The 27,492-nt window shown below is 40.8% G+C and overlaps 1 protein-coding gene across 2 annotated transcripts; it reads left to right on the top strand.

The window, feature by feature from the left end:
• Positions 1–5,381: 5,381 nt before the first annotated feature.
• Positions 5,382–27,015, top strand: LOC149323565 (putative G protein-coupled receptor 156). Of its 2 annotated transcripts, none has more exons than XM_089511561.1 (9): positions 5,382–5,504; positions 6,657–6,793; positions 12,199–12,334; positions 13,427–13,537; positions 15,314–15,439; positions 18,044–18,139; positions 19,979–20,215; positions 22,780–22,941; positions 25,363–27,015. In XM_089511561.1, exons 1-9 carry the CDS (start codon positions 5,382–5,384, stop codon positions 26,584–26,586), a joined length of 2,352 nt encoding a protein of 783 aa, XP_089367687.1. In that variant the 3' UTR covers positions 26,587–27,015. The 2 variants fall into 2 exon arrangements, with proteins under 2 accessions (XP_089367687.1, XP_089367678.1); XM_089511552.1 differs by having other exon boundaries at positions 22,777–22,941.
• Positions 27,016–27,492: the final 477 nt, after the last annotated feature.

The following is a 27,492-nucleotide window of genomic DNA, read 5'->3' as shown; positions in this document are numbered from 1 at the left end:
ATCTGATCTTAGAAGCTAAGCAGGGTCAGCCCCAGTTAGTACCTGGGTGGGGGACTGCCAATGATATCAGATGCTGTTGGCGATATTTCAGAGGAGGAAACTGGCAAAACCACCTCTGAGGATTCCTTGCCTATGAAATTCATGGGGTTTTCAAATGTTGGCAAGCGACTGGAAGCCAAGATGACTAAATGGAGACTGCTGCTGCATCATGAGAAGGCATCATTTGCTATAAGGATCCTAAAGAGTAAACATAAACAACTAAGCACAAAAGTTGGCATACAAGCCATCATGTTTCCCATCACCATGTACAGATGCGAGAGCTGAATAGTGAAAAAAGTGGATAAGGAGAAAATCAACTACATTTGAAATGTGGTGCTGGAGACAAGTGCTGAGGATCCCATGGATGGCCAAGAAACAAAACAAGTGGTTCTTAGAACTGATCAAGCTTGAAATCTCCCTGGAAGCCAAGATGACTAAAATGAGGCTGTCGTAAGAGTTTATCATGGACAATTGGAAGTATAAACAATGATTAACCTGTGATAATCCCGCAATTGCACTAATGGTTTTCACATGACATCGATATGAAATGTGATTAAAGTGCCATTATCCCATGAATACAGTAGGATATCATTCACAAGATTGTCCCATGAATGCATATCAATATTTATGGAATAGCCCTGGGGCTGTCTCAAAATACCTCAAAACATACAATAGCATTCTATGGAAAGTCTATAGGGAACTACACACACACACACAAAATGTTAATAAAGTACAATAAAGTACAATATATGACAATGCAATATAGAATGCCTTTTTGCTGATTATTGCCTGGTTATTTACTGGTTATTCACAGAATAATGGCTCTTGTGCTAATATAATTTTAATTGTGTTTTAATGTCAATTGCACCATTTTCACAGGTTGATCACTGTCAAAACTCCCGTGTGATATACATCATACTTTGGCCGTGTCATGTGGCAACAAGCTCCATGTAGCCATCGACTTATAGGGATATTTCTGGCTTGATCTGCTCTAGGACTGATTTGTTTGTCCTTTTGGCTGTCCATGGGATCCTCAGCACTTGTCTCCAGCACCAAATCTCAAATGAATAGATTTTCCTCCTATCTTCTTTCTTAATGGTCCAGCTCTCACATTCACACATGGCCATAGGGAATACAATGGCTTGTATGATTTTAACTTTTGTGCTCAGTTGTGTATGTTTGCATTTTAGGATCTTTTTCTAGTTCTTTCATAGCCTCCCTCTTCATTCTTAATCTCCTTCTGATTTCCTGGCTGCAGTCCCAGTTGCTATCAATGCTGGTGCTGAGTTGGAGATCTGTACTATTCAGGATCTGCTGCAGCTCCTTCTGCTGCCCAGCTAAAGCCTCTCCTGTCTGTGCCCCTTTCCCCTCCCCAAGGAAGGAAGGCTGGCAGCAGGGAGGCAGGTCCCAGTGCAGAAGCCCCCCCCCCCCCCACCTTCATCCCCAGGGAAAGAAGACTCTGCAGCAGAGGAGAAAGAGGATCCAGGGCTGCCTTTCCTTCCAGAGCCAGGTAAGGAAGAGGAGGAGGATGAGAGGGGGGGTAGCTAAACCTCCTAGACCAGGATCCCCCCCCCCTTAGTAGGCCAGATAGGTGGCCAAATGTGGCCCCTCACCCCAAAAGAGGAGGACAAGGCACTGCCCAAGGAAGGGCATCCAAGGGAAAGGGAGGACCCCAGCCAAGCCAAGCCCAAGATCTCCTTTCCTGCTTCTTCCCCCTGCTCCAAATGCAGGACCTGGGGGAATTCCTTAGAAATGAAGGACATGTCCTGGAAAAGGAGGACAATGACCCCCCCCCCCCCCCCCGGCCAATCCACATAAAGAACAGTATCTTTATGGGACCAGCCCCATAAGATGCACAAAATGCACCCAGTGTCTGTGCAGAGTGATCTTGCAGCCCCTTTGAGATTCACTGAAAGGAAGAAGTTGGCAGCGGGAGCTTTCCTAGACTTCAGTCTACTTCCTCAGATAATATTTACTATACTGTAGTATACTGTAGTGTACCGTAGTATATTTAGATATAGCCGTGTTAGTCTGTAGAATCAGTATGTAGAGAGATCTTTTTGTAGCTCCTTTGAGACTGACTGGGAGAAAGAAATTGACAGCATGAGCTTTCCTAGACTTCAGTCTACTTCCTCAGATAATATTTAGTATACTGTACACTGTAGTATATTATAATATACTGTAGTATATTTAGATATAGCTGTTTTAGTCTGTGGAATCAGTACGTAGAGAGATCTTGCAGCACCTTTGAGACTCAGTGAAAGGATGAAGTTGGCAGCAGGAGCTTTCCTAGACTTAAAGCTGCTTCCTCAGATGCATATGGATCAAATGCATCTGAGAAAGGAGACTTAAATCTACCAAAGTTCATGCTGCCAACTTCTTTCTTTCATTGAGTCTCAAAAGTGCTGCAAGATCTCTCTACACCTGTCCCTCCACATCTGTGGCTTTCATTTTTGCGGCTTTGATTCTTTGCAGATTTGATTAATATGCTCTCTCACTATCAATCTCTAGGTTCTCCAGAGAAAGTATGCTGGAAGTAGCACTGGAGGACCTAAAGACTCCTAGAGAAAACACTTCTCTAGGCATTTGTAAGTCCTGCAACATGATTCTGTGGTCAAATTCTGGCAGATGTTGACCGCAGCGTTCTGCTGGAGGACCTAGAGCAGTGATGGTGAACCTGTTTGGGGCTGAGTGCCCCAACTAAAAGTTTTTCCAGCACCAGGTGTTACCCGGTGCTGGGGGCAGGACTTCCACCCTCCGAGGGTGGGACTTCTGCTCTCTTGGGCAGGGGCTTCTGGGGTGGGACTTCTCCCCTTGCATCTTTTCCAGCCTCTAGCTGTCTCTGGAGAGGCAGCTGGAGGCTGGGAAAAGTCTGGGGGGAGGAGGAACAGGCATGTGCGCCTGTTCCATCTTCTCTCCGCCGGGTGCCAGGCCAAATGGCATTGTGTGCCACAGTTGGCACATGTGCCATAGGTTCACCATCATGGACCTAAAGATTCCTAGAGAGGTGTTCTCTCAAGTTAAAAAAGTCCTGTTTATTTATTTGTGTGTCCCCCCCCACACTTTCATGGGGATCCTGTGCCCCTAAACCCAGCAAATGTGGAGGGAGAAGTGTACGTACTGATTCTACAGACTAACACTGATAGAGCTTTGAATTCTTCGCACACAATGTTGCAAGCTTTGGAGGCTCCACCAGCTTCTTCCACAGGCAAAGGGGTTGAAAAAATCATATAAGAGGGAAAGAAAAATTCAGATGATCATAGAATCATAAATCATAGAATTGTAGAGTTGGAAGAGACCACATGACCACCAGAGGAGTCCTCGGACAACGCTGGCTATTCGGCTTAGTAACAGAGATGAGCACCGCCCCCTATGGTTGGTTATGACTAGACATTCATGTCAAGGGACTACTTTTACCTTTACCTTATTAAAAGCCCTTTAAAAAAAACCCACTTCTTGAAAATTTGCAAGGATTTAAAAAATACTGTACCAATCGCTTGCATGCTGGTAGAAGACCAATATGTACGGTATATGTTTCTTGGTTGGTTAACAAATGGACAAACTGGTTCATGCACCAGTTCCAATCACTGATACATACACCAGGCAGAGCAAGGGCCCTTTCTTCTTTTTTTTCTCATCCAAAATCACCGGTTGAGCCAGAGAAAACAGTAGGAAGAAGGCATTCATTCTGGTTCTCCTTCCATCTCCCTCCCACACAATGACACCAAGGCATGCAATGCCAAACATCACCAAGCCTGCATCCCCACTGCAGCAATAGTCTGGTTTGGCACCACTTGAACTGCCATGGCTCACTGCTATGGAAGTCTGGGAACTGTAGTCTGTTGTGGCACCAGAGTTCTTTGACAGTGAAGGCTAAATCTCTCGTAAAATTACAGTTCCCAAAAAACAGGTTCAAAGTTGCAGTTGCCTCCCACTGACAATCACAGTCATCCTCATTTGTCTGGATGTGTTTCATTGAAGTATCTCAAAAACCACTGTCAAGTCACAGGTAGCCAAAGTTTGGATGCTCATAGTAACATTTCTAAGCTCTGTACATAACATCTACTTTGATGGAATTGACTGTAAAAACCAGTGGTCCTCTGCCTGTAGTCTTTCAGTGGACTTTCATCAAACAGCTATAAATCTATGGAGACCAGTTCCCAAGCAATGGTGTTCCACCAAGTGTCCACATCCTGCGTTGAGGTCCCTCAGCCCCTTTTTCCAGGTTGCCTTTGCAGAATGGAAGGCAGGGCAACCTTTCCTTGTGAAGGCAGTGTCTTTAATAACAGTGACAGGCAGCCAGGTAGTGTATGGTTTGGGTTTTGTATAATCTTCCTCGCTACATAGAGAGATCTTGTAGCACCTTTGAAACTAATTGAAAGAAAGAAGTTGCCGTCCTCGCTAAGTCAATGAAATCTCCGTTGTGAATAACAGAGTAAACCCCAAACTATAAATGTTGCTCTTGCACAAATCCCATTGCACCCATCGGTCTGAAATGTCATCAGGCCATACAGTCTGAGCTCAGACGCCCTTTTCTGGGTCTCCGCACCAAAAGAAGGGAGGCAGGAAGATACCAATGGCAGACTTTTCAGCAGGATCACTGCCCTGGTTGTGGAATACCTTCCCCAAGAGGCTTGCCTGGCACCTGCACTGTGGCCTTTTTGGCAACAGGTAAAGAAGACCTTTCTATTCCCCCTAGGTTTTAGCTCTGTCTGTTTTAAAAGATGTTGATTGTGATTTCAAGTTTGTTACAGTGCTATTGTCCTTGCTTTTGCTTTATTTTACAACTCTTTTATGTTTATTTTTTTAAAATGTTTTATTCTATTATATTGTTCTAACCTCTCTTTTGTAAACCAGGCACAGAGATTCAGCAACTGGGTAGTATACGGATGTGTTAAATTGTGTTGTTAAACGGTTGTACACCACCTCAGATTCCATGATGGGATAATGGTGGGATATAAATAAAATGAAATGTATTTATTTACATTATTTGCCTCTCCCATCACCATGTTGGCTGAAACTCTTACATTACCCTTAACTAGAATAAACCCACTGAATCAGTTGGATTTATCTACAGGTTGACTCCCCATTCAATACTTAATTCAACGGGTCTACTCTTTTGAGGGCTAACCAACAGGATTTCAGCTTTGGTGTGATATTTATATCATTGCTACCACCATCTTCTGTAACTGCTTTTTTATGATATCCATCTATCCACTTCAGGACACATCAGTATAGACGAATTTGTTTCAAATAATTCCTGCCATCATTGGATATATCTAAGCCAGAGCTGCTTGGAACAACTTTCCCTCTACAACAGCGTAACTAAGGACCGTAAGACAATGTGGTTGAATAAAGGCGTACAGTGTGCTGTGGAGACTGGTTTCAACTATTCCAGCCGGCTTAATTTCAAGAGCCGGGAAGAGCTGCAGAAGAACCTGCAGGATCTCTGTACAATAACAACTGTGGGTAAATATAAGGATTCAAAGGGCTGTAGCTTTGAATTTAAAGCTCCTTATATGTTACTTTCATTGTTGCAGTTTACAAAGAGCTGTATTAATCTGTTTCAGCATAAAAAGGAGAGGAGGGAATGAGGTAATAAAATAATTCAGCAGTATTTGTGGATATCAGTCAACTTTCACTCATGCTAAAAGGTGTTACTAGATTCCTTTAATGGAATTTCTGCATTGCTGTTTCCATGTTACTTCAGCCAACTTGGCTATCCATCAGAATTTTTTGTACATTACTTGCAGCAATGAAATTTTCCTGTGGCTCCTTATATATGTTAAGATAGTGGGTCAGACAGTCTGAAAGGAATGAGAGAGTGTCTTTTATGTTGGCTGCCATTTCTTGTGATGCAGATACCACTAACCAATTCGTCTGCAAATCCAATAACGTCAAAAATCCATCAAATAGTGATACCTTTATTGGAGCAACCAATCAAGGTATCACTGTTCAGTGGATTTATGATTGGATTTGCTGTATGGCCAACATGGCTACTTCAGCCAACATGGCTATCCATCAGCATTTTTTCTTTTTGGTTTACCACATTCTCATGAGAATGGATTGTGTGTTGTATACAGCATGCTGTATTTTACCAGAATGCAAGCCAGTGCAAAAATTGAATTGTTGGACCAATGTGAATTGTGTAAATCAGTGCTTCTTAAATGCTTCTGATGTGGAGGGCTAGCATTTCCTTTCCTCAGTATGCCAAGGACTGGCACCATATTTGTTTCTTTCTTTCCTGGAAACTCATCAGAGACTGGCAGCTGATGGCTGGTGAAGTGGCATCAGTTCATAGACCACCACTTTGAGTAACTGTTTTGTGTAAAAATGTGGCTAGATAACAGTAATCATCCTGAGAAGCTTTGCAAGGACCCCCTGAGAGGAGAGCAAAGCTCTGGTGCCACAGCAAACTACTGTTCCCAGGATTGCCTACCATTGTGCCATGGCAGTTAAAGTGGTGTCAAACTGGATTATTTCTGCAGTATGGATGCAGCCCATGGTGGCAAAAAAACAAGGAAACCACTGTGCTATTTCATATGCATTAGACTTTTCTTACCAAGCCTTTCTTGGAGAGAACAGTCTCCATATGTGTTCTCATTGTCTTCCCTTAGCCACTTTCAGGCAACAGTTGTGAAAATTCCTCCTCCTTTTCAGCCGCCCTCTTGGGAACTGTGTCCATCTTTCTTACCTGTGGGGTCCTGCTGAGTTTCTTCTTTCTCATCTTCACAATTCACTTCAGAAATAATAGGTAAGATTAGAAGCCTATTCTATTGATACTTTGACTCGAGAGGAAAATTGTGACAAGGTGTTGTTCTGCTCTGGCTAAAAATAAAGAATCCTCTTGCTGTCTGATGCAATATAGGAAGGTATTCTACAAGAAATTTAAACATAAGGTAGAAAAAGGTTGGATACTGTATATGGTAATATTTTAACCCCCACCCCTGATTATCCAGTATTTGTCTTCCAAACCAGTTTTTAAAATGTTCCCAGGATTATCACAGCTAATAAAACTATTTTTCAAAATCAAAATAAAACAGCAATATAAAAAAAATACAAAGTGGTTTGGCACCAATTTAATATAAAACAGCCTGAGACCAGTTTAGAACCAACAGATTTGAAAAATATTTTCCATGGCTTTTTTGTGGGTTTTTGGGGCTCTGTGGCCGTGTTCCAGAAGAGTTCATTCCTGACATTTCGCCAGCATCTGTGGCTATGGGCATCTTCAGAGAATGCTGACCTGGAAGAGAGTGGGTATAAAAACCCACAAAAAACTGTGAGTGCCGGCCATGAAAGCCTTCGACTTGACATTTTCCATTGCTTTTAAAACATTTTTCATTCAGTTAGCTCCCATTATTCAGATTAGGGATACATACCATATAGTACTTTGAGTCATACGTAGCTCTGTGAAACCTCATAGGTTCATATCCAAAACCTGGATCAATATAGGAAAATGAATGGATTCAACACCCACGGTTTGAAAATATTCCAAAAAAGTACAAATTTCAAATAGCAAACCTTGATTTTCCATTTTATATAAGGGGCATCATTTTACTGTGCCATTGTTTTTAATGGGACTTGAGCATCCATGGATTTTGTTATGCATGGTGTGTGTGTGTGTGTGTGTGTCCTGGAACCAAACCCCAGCGGATAACAAGGGTCCAGCGGATAACAAGGGCCCACTATATTTTAGTTTGTACTCAAGATGGTGGGGTCTCCAGCCAATCCTGGGAGATTATTGCATGCCTCTTTTTGCTCACTCTGGGCATGGGTTTAAACGGATTTTTACACATGCCTCCATGCCCAACTTGGCCTCCTGGTGTACTTTTCAATGAACAGGAAAGTATCATTGGCCTGTTACAGACTGCCCAAATAAAGCTGCTTCGGGTCTCTTTGGAGGTATGCTGTTTAAATGATGCATGCATCCTAAGGATCCGGAAGCTGCACCAAAGCTGCACTCCGGTGCTTAGGAATGGAGTGTGGCTTTGGCGCGACCTCTGGACTCTTAGGACCCATGCATCATTTAAATAGCATACCTCCAAAGAGACTCGAAGCAGCTTTATTTTGGCATTCTGTAACAGGCCATTATTCGAAAAGTATGCCAGAAGTCCGAATCGAGTACGCAATGTGGCTGAGGCACGGAGGTGTGTGATAAGATGTTTTCACCTGTTTAAACCCATGCCCAGCCTGTGCCTGGATTGAGCGAAAAGAGGCATGCGATAATCTCCATGGACAGTATGTAATAGCATTCACACACATTATCAGGCACTCTTCTGATAATCCCATCCAGGCTGTTGGGAATGCTTTGATTGTGTATTCTTTTATGGCAGGCAGTTGGATTGGATGGCCTTGCAGTCTCTTCTAACTCTACGATTCTATATGTTTTGACATAGGTCCTGAAGTCTGTAAATTCACTGATTTCCATAAACAAGATTTATGCCGTTTATCTGAATTCATAAACAATGGATGATTTTAAAATGAATAAGTCGAGAAGCAGTAGGAATTAACCTTTTTGACAATATTTTTAAAGTGTAATCATGTTTTAAAGAAAAAGATTACCAGTAAGTATTTCATAACAATGACTGGAATATTAAACCTTCCATTAATTGTCTGCCTTAAAAAAAAATCTAAAGACAGGCATCTGGGATGGAGTCTCTGCTTACATTATAAACAGAAGCTGTTCCATTCATATGGATATATGTTGTCACACAACCCATCTGTTTATTTGTCAGTTTTCCCAGGAGTGCCATTATTTACACCCAAAGTATCCATCTGTATATGAAAATTGTAGGAAAGCTTTCCAGTGCTTAGGCAACATATAAGAGTGGTAGGACTCCTTTCATTATTTAATCCTTTGATTTATCTCTCTTGCATGACTCCTGCCTTCATTTCCAAAGGAGCATGATAGATGTAACATATACAGTCAGCCCTCCGTTTTTGCGGGAGATTCATTCCAGACCCCTCCCCCCTGAAAACAGAGACTCACAGATATTCAAGCCCCATAGGCTTGAGTGAGGCATGTGCCCATGAGCTTGCACAGGGCTTGTGCTGCAGGGGTGCACCCCATTGAAAATAACAGAGCATGCCCCTGCATGAATATTCAAGACCGTGGATCTAAAGTCTGTGAGAACAGCAGGGCGACTGTACTACAATATATTTGCTTTGAGTACCGTATATACTCAAATTGAGAAATATATGCCCCAAAATTGACCCTAAAATCCTAGGTCAATACACTAATATTGCTTAGAAAGATCCTGAAACAAACAGGTCTGATGCCCCACTCTTCTTGCCTCAAGGCAGGTGTTTTTCTGTCTGTCTCTGTGTGTGTGAAAGAGGCTCCCAATCCAATTGCAAGCCTTCTCTTCCCATCAAAGAAAGACCCCTTTTAACTCCACTTCCTTCCCTTCCCAATCCAATTTGAAAGCCTTCTCTTCCCATCAAAGCAACACCCCCTTTAGCTGCACTTCTTTCCTTTCCCAGTCCCATTTGGGAATCATGTTAGGTGGTCAGGAGAGGTCCAGAGAAGGAGAAGGAGGGACAGAAGTGATGTTTTCCCCTTTCTTTCCTTTGCTTTAGCCCTCTAAGTTTTACCCTTGTCTAGCTATCATCCGATTTCTCTTCTTCCCTTTCTTTCTAAGGTTTTGGAACGGGTTGTCTATTCGCGCTGTCTTGAGTTTCTTGAAGCCAATTCCATCCTCGATCCCTTTCAGTCTGGCTTCCGCCCAAGGCATTCTACAGAGACAGCTCTCACCAAGATCTCGAATGACCTTTTACAGGCCAAGGCTAATGGCCTTTACTCTGTTCTCATCCTTCTTGATCTGTCTGCAGCCTTTGACACCGTTGATCACTGTCTTCTAGTTGATATCCTCTCTGATCTTGGGTTCTCAGACTCTGTTCTCGACTGGTTTAGATCTTACTTGTCTGGCAGATCTTTTGCAGTAGTTGCAGGTGGTCAGACTTCATCTCCTGTTCCCTTATCTGTTGGAGTTCCCCAGGGCTCTGTTCTGGGTCCCCTTCTGTTTTCTCTCTACACACTGTCCTTAGGAAAACTCATCAGCTCTTTTGGCTTTTCCTACCATCTGTATGCCGATGACACCCAGCTGTATCTTTCCGCCCCTGACCTTTCTCCAAGGCTTGAACAGCAAGTTTCGTCTTGCCTCACAGCTGTCTCGCAGTGGATGTGCCATCGGCGTTTGAAGCTCAACATGTCCAAGACGGAGCTTCTTGTCTTTCCTCCTAAGCCCATCCTTCAACACTCCTTTTCTGTCTCTGTGGACAACATTTCTATTCAACCAGTCCAGCAAGCCCGCAGTCTTGGTTTTATCTTTGACTCTTCTCTGTCGTGTATCCCTCAGATCCAGACCACAGCCAAGGCTTGTAGATTCTTTTTATACAATATTGCCAAAATCCGACCATATCTCTCCTCCTCTACTGCCAAGATCCTGGTCCATGCCCTAGTGGTCTCACGACTTGATTACTGTAATGTCCTCCTGGCTGGGCTTCCTCTTTCTCACCTCCGTCCTTTAATCTCTGTTCAGCATTCAGCTGCACGCATTATCACTTCCACCCACCGCTCTGACCACATCTCTCCTGTGTTGGCATCCCTTCACTGGCTCCCCCTCCCTTTCTGCATTCAGTATAAGCTCCTGCTGTCCACGTTTAAAGCCCTCCATGGACTGGCCCCTCCCTACTTATCAGACCTTCTTTCTCCTCAACTTTCCACTAGGGCCCTCCGTTCTAGTAGTCAAGGTCTGCTGTCTCAGCCCAGGATTTCCTCTGCCCCATCCCGGATTCGCCCCTTTTCACTTGCTGCCCCTCACTCCTGGAACCTTCTTCCCCCACAAGCAAGAGCCATCACTTCTTTAACCAGCTTCAAAACGGAGTTGAAAACCATCCTGTTCAGAGAAGCGTTCCCAGGCATTGCATAATTGTCGCTCACTATTTGATGTTCTTGTGGTGCCTGTTTATTGAACCCTTTCCTGTACAGTGGTCCCCCGGGTTACGAAAGTAATTCGTTCCGCCGCCGCTTTCGTAACCCGGAAACTTTCGCTAGCCGAAATGCCCATAGGCGCTAATAGCGAAAGCCGCTTTTTGGTGCGAAATCGCGCCGAAAAGCACCAAAAGTTTTTTCGTAACCCGAAAAAACTTTCGTAACGCGGAACAGTTTTTTTAAGTAAATTTATTTCGTAACCCGGAAATTTCGTATCCTGGCGCATTCGTATCCCGGGGTACCTATCCTACTTGAGTGTATGTATTTTCCCTGGAAAATGATTAACCATCCATTATGAAGCCTCCCCCTCCCTCCAGTCCATCTGCCTTGGTCCAGGCCTTGGAGGTAGAGGGGAACTGCTGGACCTCTTACCCTTTCCCTCCACCACTCCCTTCTCCTTCTGTGTCATGTCTTTTTAGATTGTAAGCCCGAGGGCAGGGAATCGTCTAACTAAAAGACTGTATGTACAGCGCTGTGTAAATTTACAGCGCTTCATAAATAAAGGTTAATAATAATAATAATAATATCCACGGATAATATCAAAATTCATGATTTTGATCCTGAAGCCTTCCCTCGACTTATACATGAGATCGACTTGTACATAAGTACAGTTGGCCCTTCTTATACACGGATTTTTTATACACGGATTCAAGCATCCACAGTTTGAAAATGTTCAAAAAAAGTATAAATTTCAAATATCAAACCTTGATTTTCCATTTTTTATAAGGGACACCATTTTGCTATGTCATTATATTTAATGGGGCTTGAGCATCCATGGATTCTGTTATCCACGGGGGATCTTGGAACCAAACTCCAGCATATAACAAGAGTCCACTGTATAGACAGTATTTACTTCTCCACCCCTCCCCAAAATTTTGGGAAAATGGGGCCTCCAGGGTGATGCTTCGGGGCATGCAATTCACTTTTGAGAAAGGGCATGGGTTGAATGGATTAAATATCCAGTCCCAGAGCACTCCATTCAAAACAGGCCAGGAGACACCTGATGCAGGTTATTTGGGTCCTTCCTTAGAAGTGGAGGATTGAATCAGGACATTCAGCACAGCAAAGAAGCATCATCTGATGACATGGACATGAAAAGTGTGGCATTGCCGTTTCTTAAAATAATTCTTGTCCCTGTGTTCCCTTAATTCCTTTGTTGACTGGAGGATAGTGAAGATGTCCAGTCCCAACCTCAATGTGGTGACTCTTCTGGGCAGTGGCTTGACTTACGGCAGCACTTGCCTTTTGGCAATTGAAAAGCAGACTTCAATCACCAAACACTCCATGGAGATACTTTTTCAGGTGTGTAAAAGCCAAATGGGAGGGGAAAGCATGTGGCTTACTTTAACAAGGTCTTATGGAGCACCTTTGTATTTGAAATTAACTGGAATTTGGAGGGGTACAAGGATACGTTCTCTAGGTGCATGCAGAATTTTCCTCCTGCACACCTGCTTTTCAAGTCAGTTCTTAATGTGAAACAGCAATGAACATACATTGCAGGCAACCAAAGACCAGGGTCTAGGCATTATCTGGACTGGTGTGCCTAGAACTTGGAAATTTATAAATCTAATAACTAGCTTTGAGAGCCAATGTGTAATTTTTACTCATCCACCAAGCTGCCATTTCTCAACATAGGATGAAGTCGAGATAGAGAGAGAAAACAAAATAAAAATGATTAAACTGAGTAAGTACTGTACTTCAAAAATATATACAAAGTACAACCTGTTGCTTCCACCAAATACTGCCTGCCCATCTGACTGGGAATGAAGGCAGCTAGGAAGACACTTTTAGCAGGTGCTATCTGATGATGGAACTGGATTAGGGAGTTCCCTAGTTGCTCAGTAGGCTGTTGCATTGGCAGGAATGCTGTCAGACTCTATGAGCCGGTTGCATTTTTTATTTTATTCCGTTCCTACCTAACTGCCACATGCCACAGGTGAGAACATGGTGCTGCCCTTTGTTTCGCCTTCCCTCCAGACAAGCAACCAGTTTTATGATCATTTAAATTGTTTTTCCAGCCCACTCCCAACATTATTGGGCCCAGCAACACATTTGTTCTCCGCTAGATGAATCTGGCTATCTGACCATGATGGCCAAGGCTCAGCGCAGATAGCAAATTGTCTACTTTGTCCGATTCCAATAACTGAAAAGTCATTAACAAAATTAGAATAGAAGATAAGATGCTTCTTGAGGTGAATAACTGCTCTGGGATGAACTTGTGGGGTGAGATGGAAGTCTATCATGTTCTTACTCTGATTTGCAACCATAGTAGTTGCAACTATTTTTATAAAATACACACCAGTCTTACAGCTCCCCATATTATGTCTAGCTTGGATTTCCTGGATTTCCTCCACTTCCTACCTCAAATCTTTTCCCTTCTCGCTTGCTTTACAGGCACGACTCTGCCTATTGTGTATAGGCAGTTCCCTAGCTTTTGGTCCCATCCTAGGAAAAAGCTGGCGGTTGTACAAAGTATTCACTCAGCAGGTTCCAGAGAGGAGAGTGGTAAGTTCTCCTTTTCAGCCTTCTGTTCATTGTCCCTTCAGTTTGACAAAGAGTTTGTTGCATATGGTTCTTCGAGGAACTGTGGAAATAATGGCAAAGCTCATGAATGACCAGATGTAGCTGCATTAATGGGGTTCCATCAAATTATTTGTTATTATTATTATATTCATTTATATCCTGCCCTTTCCTCAAAACTGGGACTCAGAGCAGCTTACAAGATTAAAAACAGTACAACTAAAAACGTAAAAAGTGTTACATCATATGTCTTAGGATTCAATTCCCTGACTCCCATCTTAGAAGTCAAGCAGTGGATGAGAATGTCTCCAGCCCCCTCACACAGCAGCAGGTTGCAATGACTGTACATGTGAAATGCAATATTTACAGTGCCATAGGTCTGGCTCATGACCTTATAAACATTGAACAGGATGCCAGCAGATACTGTCAACTCGATGTGTTGCAATTTTGTTAATATCAAGATTGTACTGCTGTACTCAAGATATACTAGTCCACACATTCTCATAGTAGTAATTCTATCAAAGCATGAGTAGTCTGTCATGACCTATTCTGGATAGTACCCATGCCAGTGCATTCTTTTCTAAATGCTCACAGACCCTTTAGTAGTAGTAGTAGTAGTAGTTATTGTTATCATCATCATTGTTTGCACAGCAGTGATGTGAGCTTGACTGGCTTATATGTTGCAGGATCCACCTTTCCTTTTTTTTTTTTAAACGGACATTTTCTCTGGCTTCCAATATTGTCCCAGTTTTGCAAGAATTCTAAAGTATTGCAATTAATCTGAAATAAAATTCAGAAGCTCTTTCAGTACATGAGATATTAATCATCTGGCCCCAAAGACTAGAAATGGCTAAATTCCCAGCTACCTGTGTGGCAGGTCATACTACTCTGTTTCTCCAGGTTGGATGTAGATTTTCTTCAGGAGGCAAAATGGGAATTATGTAGTTCCATCACCTCCCAGCTGTTAACACTTCACCATCTTCCCCAACTTACATGCTATCCCTTCCACATTTTCCATGATCGATACATAATCAAAGAAGGCCATTTAGATCTTTTCACAGCCACCTTGTGTAGCCCAGTCTCTTTCGGCCAAAATTCTTGTCATTTTGGTTATAGTTTCCTGGCTTTGATGGGCCTTCACCCATCACTTTTAAAAGTTTATGATGTAATTTAGTCTGATTATGTCACCCTCTACTTTTTCATTAGATCGTTCCAACAATTGAAAGTATCTATTTACAAAGGTGAGCATCTCCACTGAAGAAATAATGCAGTTTAACACTTGCTTTAACTGCCTTAGCTCCATTTTATAAAATCCTGGGATTTGTAGTATAGTGAAGCTCCAGAGCTCTCCCACAGAGAAGGCTAAATATCTCACAAAACTACAAATGTTAGACTTCTATAGCATTGAGACATAGCAGTTAAAGTGGTGTCAAACTGCACTATTACTGCAGTGCAGATTAGACCTAAAAGAGTTCATTTAAAAATTATACATTTGGCCAAACATTAAAAGTGCACTGGTTTTAACAGTTAACAATTAATTAATGTTAAAGATGATCATAGTAAAATTTCCTTCCACTGTTTGATGTTTAATTAAGTCTTCTTGGTTTTTGACAAATGAAAAAGACAGCAGTTGGTACTATCTTTTGGATATCATCTGAAACCTGCCTATCTTGGTGTAAGTTGTTGTTGGAAAACTCTAGTGCATGCACACACACACACACACACACACACACAATGAAATCTCGAATATCTGTATTCCAGATTATCAAAGATTTTCAACTGCTGGTGATGGTATCAGTGTTAGTACTGGTTGATGTTATCCTACTTTTGATCTGGATTCTCTTGGACCCAGTTCAGTGTCTCCAAGGCATCAATGTAGAGCTGCAGGTAAGATGTGAGGGAGGAATAATGTGTGTATAGTTAAGAGAAAGCTGCAACCCAATACTTCACTATGTGAAAATAAGTATATTTCTGGTTCACAGTGTGTTTGGCTGCAGCAAAGGCTCTCACCATCCAGATTGTAAACCTACCTGATGTGTGCTAATTCCAGAGACAAATCACAGATTTACTGTATGTCAAGCAGATAACATGCATATAAGTAATGTATTGTTATGGAAGTAAACATTTATACATTTTGAAACAATTGATAAACATAGTTTATTGTGGGTTGAATCTAGCTAGTAATCTGCACTGGAAAGAATTCCATGTTGACATGGGCATTGGTGCAGTGGCATCACTAGGGTTGGTGTCGCTTGGTGCAGAAACTCATGATATTACGCCCCATTGACCTCCTCCCATCCCAACCATACAGAATCCTTAGTCATGTTTTTTGTACTAATGTTACTCATAAACTCTAATTCCTCTATATTATTAATATAGATATTAATTTAAAAGGCAGATATTTGGGGAGGAATGGTGTCACCTGGTGTGGATTGCACCCCCTAAGTGACATCCCTGCATTGCTAGCAGGAAGAAGCAGCCAGTGGAGAAAGGGGGCTGCTTGGAGCTAGGAGCAGTCCATGCCTGTTCTTCCTCCCCAACAGGATTCTGTCTCTGATTCCTACTCTTAGTAAAGCACTCTAGGTCGGGGAGGGTAGGGGAATTATTCTGAGTGCAGTCTTGTCCCATCAGTTACTTGTAGGCCACCCTGAGATCCTGTAATATTGGCTGGGATGTCAGTATTGTAAAAAACAAATTTTAATAAAATCATTGGGGTAGGTGAAGAAAGAAAGAGCAGCCAAGCTTAAAGCTTCTGATTGCTCCATTGTAAGGATTTGTAAGCAACTACTGTATATACTGTAATTCCCTTGCCCTCCTCAACCCAGAGCACTTTACCAAAGAACCTACAAAATTATGCCAGGCATAACTGGCAGGCTCACATTAAAGGCTGGATGGAAGAGAGAGTAGTGGGAGGTCAGTGCTTCCAAGACAGATTGGACTTTTGCCTTTCACTAAGGGATGGTACCCTTTTTAATAAGAGTTATAGTATAGTATTTATGTTGACCCATAGATAAGTGACCTAGGTTTTTGGGGTCAATTTTTTGACTAAAATTTTTAGACTTATAGATGAGTATATGCAAAATACCATAGGATCTCTTGTTTATGAATTCAATTTCTGTTGCCACAGAGTAAAGTGCTGTTCTAAATTCTCATTTCAAATGACAAATCCATCCCTATGGTACATTTTATCTTACTGTATCTTTATTTATGTTCACAAAGCTAATTTATATATTAGCTGTGCTTAGCAAATAAAGAGCTTAACAACCTTTGTAAATTTAATCAGAATAAAATGTGGAAAATCCTAAATTCTGTCCTTAACACACACACACACCCCGATATTTGATTTTGGGGAGCTGTTTTTGTAAACATAAACCATAATAAAAGCTCCATTCACAGAAAATGTTTAGAGTTAGATTGTAGTGACCTGCAGGAAAGTGCAATGTTTAAGCAGATTTCTTTAGGTGAGCAAAACAAAAGGCAGCTGTGTGATCTACGAGTAAAAACAAAATGTTAAGTTCTCTTATAGCTTTGTAAGAATCACCAAAATATCACAAAATTGGAAAGCTTTCAAGTTTTAAATAAAAAACAAAGTCCAAAAAATCTGACTCAATGTAATGATCATGGTATGGTGCCTGTGGACAGATTGACTTCCAAGTTTGAGACTGTAGAGGAAGCGAAGAAGATAGGTGTCAAGGTAATATAAGTAATAGCTGCTGTCCCCACTGAGGAGGAGGGCAGGAATGTTTTTTCATCACTTCAGGAGATCTGAGGATTTGCTGAGGGCTCCATCTTCCTCCAACCACTAGCTACCAATTTTGCTTCAACTTATATAACAAGCTTAGAACCTTATTGGACAAGAAAAGAAAGATGAAACTGATCAGGAGAGTAGCGGCTTTCTCTTTGCCTCTCCACATGCCATCGAAGCACTTCCATTCTCTTTCTTGAGTGAGATGGTCATAAAAGCACATCTTTTGTCACAGTGGAAAAATGCATTTGTCAAAAGGAACACTTTTACAACTGTCTCCCTTAGGACAGAGAACGGAAGTTCTACAACAGCATGCGGAGAGGCAAGGAGAGAACAGCTACTTTCCCAATCCATTTCGTCTTTCTCTTCTCAGGCAATAAGGCTCTTAACTCACCACATAATTTGATTTTTAACTTTGCTGATACAAAAACTTTCATGTTTACTCCATGCTTTTGCTCTAAAATGCATGAGGAGCCAGTATTCCTCAATTAAGGCAACACACTGTGCATTAACATCCAGCCTAGAAGTAGGAATTCACATGTGCCTGAAGAGGGAAAACATGACTCCCTTAGAAAAGGTGGAGGCTGTGAAGAGTTGCATTCTTGAGTTTTGTGTGCTTAAATTTCAGCTGAGATTTCAAGTATGTCTTTTATGGTTAGGAATCTGAAAATAACAAATTGTTCAACATTGGGCATTTTGCAAGCAAAGGCAAAAGGCTTCCTCTGTGTATTTCAATTTTCTGCTAGGTGACGGAGAAAGGCTTGGCTTGCACAATGCACCAAGGGCACTTCTGTACCTCTCTGTACTCTGACTTTTGGCTCCTTCTCTTTCTGGGATTCAAGGTAGGTACTTCATTCCAATGATCTGTTCACACAGCTAGTAAAGTTCGTATGTGAAGAGACTTTGGGTGACAGGTTTGTTTAGTGCTGCTCACTGTACATTCTATACACACCTTGCTCAGGATAGTGAGTAATTCATATCTACACCATGTTCAGTTGCTTAATAGTGCAGATTTATTTCAGATGTTCACCAGTGCAAAATTCATAGATGCATTTGGCAGTTTACTGGGTTTTAGAAGAGATACAAGGACTCCCTGAAACAACATCTCAGGCTCGGCCAAATTGATCACCAACAATGGTCCACCCTGGCCTTGCATTGGGAGGCATGGAGACACACTATGTACAATGCTGCAGCCTTTTTTGAAAGCTCACACCGAATGAGTCTTGAAGAGAAATGACAACGCAGAAAGAACCACAAACTGGAAACATCACCCAAGGAGACTTTGTGCTGTGCTTTCTGCAACCGGACTTGTTTATCTTGGATTGGCCTTTTTAGTCATCAACGCGCTTGTAGAAAGCGCAGGATGAGTCCTTCCTGAATCTTCGTTCACGAAGTAAAGCCAGAGAGAGTTTTAGACTGGACAAAAAACATTCACCCCACCTTTATTGTAGCATCACCTGCTTTATCACGTGCTTTATCCTAAACCAGACAGAACAGATGTGAGTTTAAGGAGTGACAATGAATGTGAAGGATCACATTCAAAGTGGCATACAATCTTCAGATCTTCACAGACAAAACACAATTAGTTCTGTTGTTTGAGAAGATTGTTCTCATATAAAAGAATATTCTATTATTGTGGAATAATAAAGCCTTGGAAGAACCCGTCTAGGGTATAACCAGCCCTTTGCTCAATGTGGGAATCTAGAGCTAGAACTTCTATTCTGCTTGAAGATGTCCAGCAAGGAGGAGCCCACTTAGAATGGAACCAACTAGGAAACTGGTTCCATCATCCAGCTGATCTTACTTCAAGATATTTCTCCCAAAATCCAGCCAAAATCTATCCAACAGATCTAGACTATTAGAGCTACTCTGGCATCTGGAACAGCACATCTTTTACTTGATAGCTCTTTAGGTCCTCTCTCAGCCTTCTTTTCTCCTGGCTAAATATTTCCTTCACATTTCCTTACACGAGACTTGTGGTCCATAGTGCCTATCACTTTTAATGCCTTCAATGGAACTTGTTCACATTTCTAGCTGCTTGTTAAAGAGAATGTAGACCAGTAGTTCCCAAACTTTGCACTTCTAGGTGTTTTGGACTTCAACTCCCAGAAGCCCCAGTCAGGAATTCTGGGAGCTGAAGTCCAAAACACCTGGAGGATTACAGTTTGGGAACCACTGATGTAAACAAACTTGGCACAGTACTCTAGATTAGATGCACAGATTAATGGTGAACCAAGATCGTGACTTGGAAACAGTTGGACTATTAAAATAACATCAGTTGTTAAATCGCACTGCTGACTAACCTTGTAATGGACTACAAATCTTAGATGATTTTAATGTAATACAGTATATTTAATGCACATTAATTCTCTAGCAAGCTCACACAGTTGGAGTTCTCATACAGTTCTCAAGGGATTACCTGCTCCAGACCTTTTCCCCTCCAGTTATATTTTTGCTAGATCCCTGTTCAGCTTTCCCTTGAAATCCTTCTAGTAATGCTATATAGCTTCTGTAAACCAAATGTGCACTTATACTGTCATACCAAGTAAGTACTAGAATTTGATTGCATTAAGAAGTGAATGGTTAATTAGGCCAGAATCAAATTTTAATGTGTTGAAAAAAGTGCTAAACATACTTCTTGAATTAAGTTTTAAAAAGATCACTGTTCTTTTTGCTCCCAGTGTAGCCTGTTGATATATGGAGCGTATCTTGCTGGGCTAACAAATGATCTCAGTTGTCCGCCAGTCAATCAGTCCCTGACCCTCATCATTGCAATAGCTCTTATTTTTCTCTCGACTGGACTTTTGCTGGTGGTGCATCGTTTTTTCCACTTGTGGCACAATCTGGTTTTTGGATTTACCTCGGGAGGCATCTTGGTTTGCACATCTACAATAAACTGCTTGATCTTTATTCCACAGGTAAGGAACCAAATGGAGCAAGATGTCGCTCAGACCAATAGTTTTTTTTTGTTTTTAAAGTTCTACATGATTGCTCAAACACACATATAGCTGTGGTACTGGTGTGTGACACCAAAACGTAACCAACCAAACATACTGTATATACTCATGTATAAGCCTAGAAATTTTAGTCTTAAAACTTATACATGAGGTTGACTTAAAGTCGAATATATACAGTAGTTGTTTGGTGGCTAGTTGTTCAGGGTCAAGAATTCACTGATGTTGTGTGGTAGTGGCTGGAAACTACTATCATGTGGCCCTGCATTTGCTTCATTCCATTTCTTCCAGACTAGTCCGTTTAGAAGAGAAATACATTAAATCCTTTTTACTCCTTGTGGAGTAGGGTGCTTCTTAGGTTGTGGAGGCTGAGGTGAAGATTCCTAGCAGGGTGACACTCTTGCCTTTTCTTTGTAATCTGACTTCCCAATACCAAGCAGAATAAACTGGTGGTACTTTCCGCAGTGTAGGAACAGATCTGAAGTGATGCCTGGGATGTTTACCTGATTCTTCTGCAGTGTAGGCAGGTGTCATAACTGGGATCTACAGCAACTTCAAAATATTTCCTAAAGGGAACATTGGTCTATAATGATTCAAATTGGCCACAAAATATATTTCTCCTTTAACTGCTCATGAACCACCACAAATGGTCAGGCTCCACAAGAAATAAAAAGGATTTAATGTATTTCTCTTCTAGCTTATGCCTGATTGAGATCTGAAGCCAAAAACATGGAGCTAGTTTGATAAAGCGCCTCAAAGGCAACAGCAGAAGAACCAAGGAAATCTGGAATGGCTATAATGTCATTATTTGGTGGATCAGTGATTGGGTGAGCTAGGGATCTACTCTAATTCTATAGTTCTTTAATTTAATAGCATGTTATACCTACATATCATATATACCTGCATATACCTGTAACAGTGTTCAGTGCAGTATGCTGGATACATGACCACCAGAACAACACTGGTTCTTTGGCTTACTAACGGAGTTGAACACTGCCAGTTATTACTGGACATTCATGTCAAGGGACTACCTTTACCTTAACTTTTATACCTGCATATCAGAAATCTAGAAAACATGAAGAAAGGAGTGAAATAACTGTACTCTTACAGAATTGATTAGCTGAAATATGTTCTGAGCTGCAAATCACATTAGGATATATGAGCTCAATAGACAATGCAATCTAGCTTTCAACCAAATAGATGCCCCAGAGACGTTAAATATTGGACTTGTATGGTATCCTAGACATAAGGAAATAAGGAAATAACTTAAAATGTTTAAAGTAGTGACTTTAAAATAACCAGAAACGGATGGATGGATGGATGGATGGATGGATGGATGGATGGATAGACAGACAGATAGACATTTTAATTTATATATTAATAACCAGCCAGGGCTCTCCTCACTCTCCTCATACTTCTGATACAAGCATATTAGTACAAATTTTGTTTTGGATAAGAGTAAGCTGTCAAAATTATATTTAGAATAAATATCCAAAGTGGGACAAAGTACACATTGGATTGATAAAGAGTTTACTTTATTTTCCAGTTCCACTGTTGAATTTGAAAACTGCTGATGATGTGTACATTATAATTTTCCATCTGATACCAGCATTACATGCATTCCATCCAACAGCATAAAAAGCAGTAAAAACATCATTTACACTTCTGGAGTTTAGAAGCAAATTTAATTTTTAAATTCTCATGATTAAAAACTATTGTTAGATTCAAATATTTCCAGAGGATATAGCAAAAAGGGAAGTGGTAAAATGCACTGCATCGTTCTCAGAAAATGGTGATTGCTAAGTTGCTACTATGTTTTCTGTGCGGTTAGAATTCAGAGACATAGCCATGTTAGTTGGGGATATCAATATGCAAATGGGTCTTGTAGCATCTTAGAGATTGAGTGAAAGAAAGAAAGCTTTTATAGACTTGGTCTTCTTCCTCAGATGTAGACTAAATTGTGAAAACTTATGCCACAACTTATTTCATTCCGTTAGTCAAAGATTCTTCAAGATCCCTTTGCATATTGTTATTATGTGTTGAAGCCAAGGAGAAGAAATCAAATAATAATCCAACTGAAAGAAATCCTGGTGCATAGTTGCAGGCAGGTAGAGGAAGGATATTTTCCATTGGATGTTGAATATTTTACCATCAACCAGTCCTAACTCATATATGACTTGATTACAGAATGATTGAACCAAGGAATTAATGTATCAATGAACATAAATTATTTCTGTAGTCTAGGTTTTCCAGTAGCTTAAGGCAATAAGACCATTCAATACAATCAAATGCCTTAGGGGCATCTAAAGATAAAGAAACGAAGACTGTTTATGTTGCTGTAATGCACAATTTTCAAAACTCTTATGACTGAATCTGTCATTTGGCAAATTAGATTGATAACCAAAATAGAAAACTTATGTTTTGGCCAGATGTCAGAACAAAATACCCACCATCCATTATTTTCTTTTTCCATTTTTCTGTTCCCCCCTAATTATACTGTTTACACCTTTTTAAATAATGTTCAGCAGATTAGACAATGGAAAGCTTTTGAAACACATAAAGATGATGCTAGCCACATGGCCAAATATTTTACCAGCTCCAGTAAGATCTTCCAGTCTACCATGTACAGTGATGAAGAGATCTACCAGCTGCTGGGAGAGAAAAAATCCATGATACAACAGCTTGCTGAGGTGAGACACAAGGAGTAGAACAATTTCTTCCTTCTAATTATTTTGCTTATTAATAGGAAGATTAGTGCTATGTATTCATATCCCCCCATCATTCAGGAGCCGTAGCTATGACCCCTCTTATTCACATAAAAAGTAAGTATTAAAAATGCCTCATGGAACACGTAAAAGAAAAAACTAGTTTATGACATGGAAAACCATGGAATGAGAGTGAGGAAGACCATCCATTTTGTAATCATCCTAAGCATTAAATTCTATTAGCTCACAGTAAAACTCAGTGTCAAATGTGACAAATCACTCAATCAGACAAGATATTTACCAAGTTGTAAATATAGGAATATCTCTCCATTTGATGGAGACTCTGGCCTTTTCACATTAACATATCTGTTAGGAAGAAAGCACCATATTTTCCATAATTTTGGCCCCATACAGACAGGCCAAAATAAAGCTGCTTCAGGTCACTTTGGAGGTATGCTGTTTAAATGATGCATGGGTTCTAGGAGTCTGGAAGCTGTGCCAAAGCTGTGCACCAGCCCTTAGGACTGGATTGTGGCTTTGGTGCACAGCTTTGGACTGTTAGGACGCATGCATCATTGAAACAGCATACCTCCAAAGTGACCCGAAACAGCTTTAATTTGGCCTGTCTGTATGGGGCCTTAGATAACTAAAAAAACATGTTGTAGAAATTTATACCAAGAAGTCAACTCATATTAAGTTAGTCAAATTAATTTCTTTTTTTAAAAAATTAATCTTTATTGAAATATTACATTAAAACCAACACATTACAGGACATAACATACAAAATACACTTACGTTATGACAATAAACAAACACAAAACTAACATAAATTGTCCTTCCTGAGCTTCTGATACTTCCTTTCTTTTTGAAAACAAATTGTTAATTCGAATTGTATTTTTGTTTCAACTTACTCACTGCTTTTTTTACTTTTAAAGTAATATTTGAGATGGTTTATAGACCAACATATATCCTTATCTTTATATACATTTTAGGAAAACATCACATCCCAAGTTTTCCCTTCGTTTTCTTCCCCCATCTTGATATGATTCCTTGAAAGAAAGAAAAAAGTAAATAGAGTTTAATAATATAATTATCTACAATTATCTAACAATTACTACTTCTAGTCAAATAGTCAAATTAATTTCTGTGCACTATGACAGACAGAAGCTGTAAGTTAGAGGGGCATGTGCAACTCTTAAGAAACACCTTTTCTGTCTACTTTGTTATGCAAAATGTCAACCAGAGTAGGTAGCTGCTACTGCACCGTCTCAAACTTTGGTTGACTTCATGCTGCCCTACACTAATTGTGACAGGGAGTCCTTTGCAAATCATGTAGCACTAGAGACAATATCTATTTACTGACAAACATAGAATGGGTTCAAAGGACAATCAGGAAAATATTTAGATAGCTTTTTTAAAAAAACTATTTAAAAAGTTCATTTTTTAAAAAAAAAAAAAAGCTTAGTTTTTCAATAATGAAAACCTTTTGTAGGTTTTATCCAGCAAAAATAAAAAAAATCTACTGGGATCTTAGCATTGATAATCTGATTTAAGATGCTAATTCCAGTGATCTGAGGTTTTGTCTATTTTTAAATGGACGACAAAAACAACCTGATGATTCCTAGTGAAGAATATGTTTATTAAATAAATAACTGTAATTGATTTGTCTCTCCGAAATCTTTCTGTTTTATTTTGTGGTACGTTTAGCCAGGCCAGATACAGGGCTTGAAAGAAAATAAAGAACAATATTCAAATCTCACTTTATGACAGATGTAGAATTCAAGGATATAGCCTCATTAGTCTCTAGAATCAGTTTGTAGAGAGATCCAGTGACACCTTTGAGAGCTGAAAGAAAGAAGTTGGCAGCATGAGCTTTTGTAGACTTAAGAATACCAAAAGCCTCTGAGGAAGTAGACTTAAATCTACGAAACCTTATGCTGCCAACTTTTTTCTTTCAGTTAAGCCCGGGACAGACCGTCGTAAAAGGGCGGCCTAGCAGTGACCTGTTTCCCTCCAGAGGGACGCCGGAGCAGCCAAACTGTCTGGCGTCCCTCCACCCCAAAAAGGACCTGGAAAAACTGGGTTCTTTTGGGGCCACCGCTCACATGTCATGAGTGTGCCATTGGCACACTCATGATGTAAGCGACGTGCAGACGCTGCATATCGCTTATGTCACAATGTACACGGGACTCTGCCATTAGTCCGCCACCACTCCTTAGTAGGGTTAGGGACCATGCAGTTGGTTCACGGTCCCTAACACTAGTATCGCCGCCGCCACATCCCTTTAGGCCAGTCTGTCTTGGGCCTAGTCTCAAAGGTGGTGCAAGATCTCTACATATTTTATGACAAATAGTGTACTTGGGGGTATTAACACTGGAAACATTTATCATATTCTGTTCAATACAGAAAAATACAGCAATTGCTTGTCTTCAAGAGGAAGTCAACAATGCTAAGGAGAAGCTGATGAGGCTTGTGGCTGTAGAGGATGACAGTGTTGTTGATTCTCCATTTCCTTCTTCACCACAATTACTGAAGGCTCACTCTGCAACTAATTGTTCTTTCATGGGAGCTGAAAATCAGCTGAGAGATACTTTTTTACCTGGACAGGAGCTGAAGTCTTGGCAGTTTCCCCGGCTCTCAAACTCACAGTGCGGACCAGGATTCTATACTAAAAAAGATTGCACTGATTATCACGAACCTACACCTCAACAGGTACCATTAGACATTACTACTAGGTGCAGATTAATGAATGATTACAAGAAGACTGGTGATGATTTCAGTCCTAAAGATGACCAAGACCAGCGGCTCTGCCACTGCACCAACACATTTTGTATAGATGCTATTCAAGAATCATCCAGACTCTCAACTCCAACTGAGGAAGCAAAGCAAGGGAAGTCTGCACCTGCACTTTTGAATCAGCTCTCAGAGATTACCCATGGAAGAACCAAAAATCTTCAAGGAACCTTACAAGATCTGAGCATGAACTATATTACCAGTACCCAAATGTCTTCCAGGGTATCTAATGAAAGTGTGGAGTGTGACATGAACATAAAATGTCAACCACACGATATTCAGGCAGACATCATGAAACTTAGTCCTTATGAGACAAGACAGGGGGGGAAATGTCCCATTCCCCTCAAGAGTTTGCATACTGTGGACAAAACAACCAGCAGAATGCAAACAGGTGACATAGGTTCATCTCATGCAGTGGTAAGTGACAACAAGGACGGGATACCACTAAAGATGGGATACCCCCAAGTATACTTGCATCATCTGCCTTCTTTGTCAGCATCAGTGGGTAAGAAAACGCTTCAGGACAATGCTAAAACCCTACTTTATCTGGGCAGCATCAGGAACCTGCATCAGTATCATCAGAAGGATTTTTTGATGCACACATTACAAGGCCCTGGCTCTGATGCCAGCAGTAGCTCCTCTGGAGCTGATCCTCTCAACTTCCATCACAGACACTGCTGCGAATTTTGCCACTGCAGACTGTCTTCCTCTAGTGACAGCTGCATCATGGATACAGACTCGGAACTTGGTATGGCCCAAGGCTCTTTTGTAAAATGTTCTGACAAGTTTCAGCCTATTGTGAATTTCAATGAGGATTTGGAGCCCACCTATGTGTAAAAGGTAGGACTGAACACAACCACTTCCTGCATAGGCAGGAATGGCAGTCTAGGAGGATAATAATGGGAAAACCCTACACAATTAAAATGTGGAGACAAACTTGCTTGGTTCAGCTATCTGAGAAGTGGGTTGTTTTCTGGAATGGAGACGGGATCACGGAAACGGGATCACAGATTTTATAAAAGTTTTGTGACTTAATGCATCCCTCTCACCCACAAAGTGCATTGCATTGCATCTCTCCCATGAATTCAGCGGATTTATCACAAGGGCAAAAATCTATGTGGTCCTTCTTCCAGGTTTAACAGAAATGGGGTTAAAAAGTCTGTAGTACACTGGTTTCTATGGTACTTGCAGGACATTTATAACATTTGCATTTTTGTCATAATAAAAACAATTGTATTCTTGTTGGGAAGATGGAAAGCATGTTTATAGGGGAAGGAGTGAATAATTCTAGCAGATTGTTCTGTTGTGAAGTGTATAGTGATTATGTGTAACACCAACACCAAAATGACATTGGATTTTGCAAGACTGACCTTATCTGTGATAAGCAAAATATTACTAAAGATGCATTATGTAGACAAATCTGTGCATGTTAATGTTACACATGTTTTTGTTTTGAGAAATGAGAAATAGCAAAGCTGTGTTGTGAAGACTTCATGTTTGTTGGTAAGGGATAGTCTGAAGGGATTAATCAAGGAAAAAGCTACCCTAGAATAGGGTCAGAACCGTGAGAAACCTTGTTTATCTACTTTCTGGTGGTGTGACAGTTAACTATTGTTTTTATTACTGAGAATAGTCTTTATAAAGCCAATTGTCAGTATGAGTAAGTCTTATAGTATTATAAAGCCAAGAGTAAGAAACACATTCTGAGGCATGAAAGAAATCATACAATTCTTTTGCAGCTGT

The sequence above is a fragment of the Sceloporus occidentalis genome, unplaced genomic scaffold (assembly GCF_023333645.1).
Source record: "Sceloporus occidentalis isolate IW3139 unplaced genomic scaffold, rSceOcc1.0.p SCAF_1, whole genome shotgun sequence".
NCBI lineage: Eukaryota > Metazoa > Chordata > Lepidosauria > Squamata > Phrynosomatidae > Sceloporus > Sceloporus occidentalis.
This window is presented reverse-complemented; position numbering and strand designations above follow the sequence as displayed.